Source organism: Typha latifolia, chromosome 11 (assembly GCF_019914945.1).
Source record: "Typha latifolia isolate L0001 chromosome 11, TyphaL0001v2, whole genome shotgun sequence".
In the NCBI taxonomy this organism is placed as follows: Eukaryota; Viridiplantae; Streptophyta; class Magnoliopsida; order Poales; family Typhaceae; genus Typha; species Typha latifolia.
In genome coordinates, this window is record NC_133096.1 from 6,681,624 (window position 1) to 6,686,362 (window position 4,739).

At 35.7% G+C, this 4,739-nt stretch overlaps 1 protein-coding gene across 1 annotated transcript; it reads right to left on the bottom strand.

The window, feature by feature from the left end:
- Positions 1–2,503: 2,503 nt before the first annotated feature.
- On the bottom strand, positions 2,504–4,739 carry LOC140797593 (protein FLOWERING LOCUS T-like). Its single transcript, XM_073151171.1, has 5 exons — positions 4,491–4,739; positions 3,643–3,704; positions 3,476–3,516; positions 2,872–3,088; positions 2,504–2,621 (listed from the first exon to the last, which is right to left on the bottom strand). Exons 1-5 carry the CDS (start codon positions 4,680–4,682, stop codon positions 2,594–2,596), a joined length of 540 nt encoding a protein of 179 aa, XP_073007272.1. The 5' UTR covers positions 4,683–4,739; the 3' UTR covers positions 2,504–2,593.

Genomic DNA, 4,739 nt, shown 5'->3' on the forward strand with positions numbered 1-4,739 from the left:
GTGCGGCGGATCCGGAGTCCATACACGGGTGGTGTTCGAGCTGGACCCGGATCCGAAGTCCATATTTTAAAGATGATTGAGCTAATTTTATTCTATGGTGACCTATTTAAAGGAGCTACATAGTGGTAGAGAAATAATAACTAAATTTTGAACCTTGTAATATTATGTAAGAGAGGATAAAAAAAATGGAGAAAATGCATTTTGTTATAAATTTGAAAGATGAGATATGGTGATAAATTTAATGGAAGGAGGACAACTGTGATATTTTTATGTCCATTTTGATGGAAAAATATCTTTTAAGAAAAATTTCTAAACAAATTTACTAATTTTGTTTTAAGTTTCAATGGAAAGAATAATAATTTCATTTATTAGGTGGATAGTTTGATATTTAGGCATAAATATACGAGGATAGTTTGTAATTTATCCATAAATATATTTGAAAAAGGAGTCAAATTATAGATATACGGCTTCTTTAGCCTTCTTAAAGATGCTGGGATAAGACCAACCAATTCTAGAGTTGTAGGTACCTTGCTCATAACCAAAAGGTTTATGGGTTCAACTCTAATCCCAAATAATATTATAGAGAAATTATTTAGTGGTTGGTGGTTTAGTGACTTGGTTCGATTTAGTTGATAGCTCGATAGTGCAGTTAGCTTGGAGGAACAATTTGGCAACGCAACGACTGGAATAGGTCTTGGCGACATTTGGTTCAGAGCAATTGTTCGGCAACGCATATAGCTTGAAGTTTAGATTAGGTAGCTAAAAGCTTGATGATGGCCTAAGTACCTCTATATCTAAGAAATCCAGCTTAAATTTAGTCTTCATGCTCATGAATGATAAAAAAATAAAAAATAAAAAGAAGAAGAAGATGTTGGGATAAGCCCCTAGCTCATTTAGAAGTGGTTTCTTTAACCAAACTTTAACGTTTCAGACCACTTGGTTCGTAAGCCATTTTAAGATCTTTTTGTGGGAGAGCAATGCATGCTGGAGTGGGGAGGAGAAAATAAGGGGTGAGAGCTCCACAATAGAGCTAGGGGAAGCCGGTCATTAGTATTTTTATTGTCTTAATTAACTTAGATTTATGATTGCTAAACTATCGAGATAAAGTATTTCCAAGGCAATAAAAGCAAAAATATAAGGTGAATAATAAATAGGTGCAAGGCAGGGTGTTAAGAATAATAGCAATAAAACGTGGGGCGTAAATTGTAAAAATCCGAAAAAAAAAATGGTTCATGAACAAGTTCGTTAATTTAAGCTCCAAGCAAGAGCCCGAGAAGTGAAATTGGATACCGCTGGAGGTAGATAGATTCAGAGTACGATGGCCTTTTTACTGCCAATTCCATGTCTACATCTGCAAGGAACATGCAGCAAATACTCCAATGCAGGTAGCCTGTTTGATTAAATGCATGTGAGAAATGATATCTTCAACAGGTTTGATCACAACATTTGTGAATGATAACTCTGGAATTAGGGCCTTATGGAGATTGATCATTAAACGTGAAGTAAAATTGGGTATTATTGGACCAAATGCTCTTGTTTGAATATGTATGCAATCTGTGTGTTTTGATGAGGCGAAGCTGGTGCTATTTCAAGGGCTAGAATAATAAGTTGTTTGCTGCATTGTGCTGGGGACTTCTCCTTTTGGCTTGTGAAATCCTTGGAACAATGGAGTGGATTCTGAGAGATGGGTGCTTGAGTATTTTGGGAATAAGGACGCTGGATGTTAATCAAAGAATTTCAATTATAACAAATGTGGATGCCTAAATACTACAACTGGAATGCGCTGCTTGGTAATCACAGTTACATGGTTCGTCTTATTTGCGGAGTTGGCCTCGTAGAGTAAGCATATGATCTTATTAGAGCACAGGTCCGTGATACATGAAATAATTCTCTTTCTTGATGCTAGCATGTGTTTTATTTTAAATGCAGTTCTACTATTCTTATTAGCTTTCTTCAACTTACTATTCTTGACTCAGCTTTCAATTTTAAAGCCAAAGTTTTAGTTGCATATAGAGGTTGTTTTTGTTCATTTCGTCCCTTCAGTAAGATAAATTGCAAACTCAGAGACAATATTGCATTGGAATATGGGAAGATACCTTATATATATCCTCTTGCTTATTAGACCTGCTTCTTTTCTTGATGCATGATTAGAATTTACAGTAGATATGTTGTTGAAGTAGTATCTATCACATTTAATCGTGAAGTTCTGATAGTGAACTTGTGGCGGAAATTGCTATGTATTTTCAAGATAAATCCAATCTCAATCTAAAATCAATGGGATATCTGACCAAAATTCAATTGGCATGTATTAAAAATTTAAAACAGGAAACAGATTTAACAACTGGGATACAACTTCTTCACTTCCTTCATTATAGGGGGGAGGAGTGCAAGAAATTTCTACAGATAAACTCACTTCAGAGAAGAGGGCAACTTGTACACCTTTAAAAACAAAATTAGAGAACAATTAATTATAAACACTTTTTAGTGTCATGTGATAAATAACCCCGTAATCCAGACTCTTTGCGATGCTTTTGTTCTTTGCACTTCCAGTATATGTATAACCATCCTCTAAATCCTGTGTCTAAACTGATCATTAGGTCCATCCTCTGACAGCTTGGTACCTTTCATCCAACAAACCTTCTTCAGTCTTTACACAAAATCTGTAAATTTATAACTTTTCTAACACATTTAGAACATTTAAATCTTTGGCAAGTATTATGAGCTTCAGTCTAGTTGAGCTACATTTGGAGTTTTATTGTTATGTTTAGCAATCCGTGTACTGGCATGGGTGTATCTTTCCTGTTGTATTACTGTTTCTTGCCTATGCAGGAACAAGATAAGATAATTTATTGTATTTATTCTCTCTTATACCTTCTACCTCCACAGCCACCCTCCCTCTGGCAATTGAAGAATACAGCAGCAACAGGTGGCCCAAGGTTATAAAGTGCTGTGAAGTCTCTACTGTTGAAGTTTTGTCTCCATCCTGGTGCGTAGATAGTTTGCCGGACTGACTGACGGAAAAGTACAAAGACAAAGCGATGTATTCCAGCTATTGGACGAGGATTCTCGTAGCAGACGACTTCATTTCCTAAACCATAGTAAATACGCAATAAATTAAAAGGTATCTATTTATACAAACCTTCGCACTTTCAGTTTATAAATGCTATTAAAGATTCACATAATATGCTTATGCATGAACTAGGTAGTGCATTTTAATCATATTCAAAGCCCTTTTTCATCAAATATTTTGTAGATTTATGTGTAACATATGAAACATCAGTTACCTCACCATTAGGAAGTTGAACAACCCATGCTCTCTTCCAGTGTAATGAGAAATTTAAGCATTTTCTACATGCTAGCTGTGGTGGATACAGTCAAATTATGAATAAATTTCTACAACGAAGAAAGGAGTATGATTATCATTAATTTGTATGGACACATGCTTCACTAAGTGATCTAAATGTACTTCACTCACCAAAATTGGCATTAGTTGTTTCTGGGATGTCTGTCACCAACCTACATGAAATAAAGAAGTTTAGTGGACGTCGAATTTCCCATTCTCAGGAGTCGGCAACAACCCTTAAAGAATTGTGAACAAAAGTAAGTTCCCAAATATTATGAAAATAGAATGTTTGGGATTACCAGTGAAGGTACTCTCTGTTAGTTGGATTGCTTGGACTTGGTGAGTCAGGGTCCACCATCACCTAATGAGAAGATAATCATGTCTTTTTTTCTCCAACAATAGAAAGAATCAAAGAACAGCTCCAACCACAACCATTATAAATCAAGTAACTAAAGATGGTATTACTGTAAATCATAGTACGCACGGTGAAATATTGCATCGAAGATAGCAATGCATGTTCTCCACAAGCTATAAAGCTGAAAGCACAATCTCATTTGATTGAGACAGAGTCTAAGAAGTATCTTCAGTAATTAAAAAACAGAAATACTAGTTTCAATAATTAGCATTGCGATCAACTTAGTATCTCATCTGAGGACACCTAAAATGAGCTGAACTGGTCAAACTTTTTTATTGCTGATCAACTTAGACATGCCTACAGTTTTTCCATATTTCCTTTGAAGTTGTCACCAGATCATCATTAGGGAATCACTAGATTTTTTTAATAAAATGCAACCATTTGGATGGTACGGCCAGTAAATCATATGGAGTTGATGGTGGCAACAGAAGAAGTTCACAGATTTTTATCCAGACATATGGCAAACATACTTGAACAACAGCCTTATTAGTCCAGGATATTTGAAGAGGAATTCAAATTAAGCATCAAAATCCTATTCTTGATGCCATTGTTCTGTAAAAAAAGTGATTTGTCCTAGAAATAAGAATCTGCAAGATAATGGGCCATGATTGTGCTTGGCTTATCTGTTCTACAATTATAGTGAGTAGGATTCGGGTTCATGGAACTTGGGTTATTTAGACCATAGCTTGATCTAAGCTAAGCTAGTGAAATAACTAAGTGATTATAACTTACAAGTGTGTAAAGGTTCCTCATGTCACGCCCTCCAATCTCAATCCTTGGCTCATTCACAACTTGCGACGGCTTGAGCTCAGATCCATTGGTTAGTTCTTTATTGTTGTATATCACCCTCAACAATGCTGACCTGTTAAAAGGATCCAATATGTCACCAACAACATTGCCAACGACAAGTGGATCCCTTGACATGATCAGTATGATGATTGTATGGACAAGAATACTGGAGTAAGTGAGTAGTTCAAATGG

Coding starts and splice junctions, on each gene's coding strand:
- LOC140797593 (XM_073151171.1), bottom strand. CDS start 4,682: ATGTCAAGGGATCCACTTGTCGTTGGCAATGTTGTTGGTGACATATTG. Junction 3,705..4,490: donor TGAGGAACCTTTACACACTT/GTAAGTTATAAT, acceptor TCTTCTCATTAG/GTGATGGTGGACCCTGACTC. Junction 2,622..2,871: donor GGTGGCTGTGGAGGTAGAAG/GTATAAGAGAGA, acceptor GTTGGATGAAAG/GTACCAAGCTGTCAGAGGAT.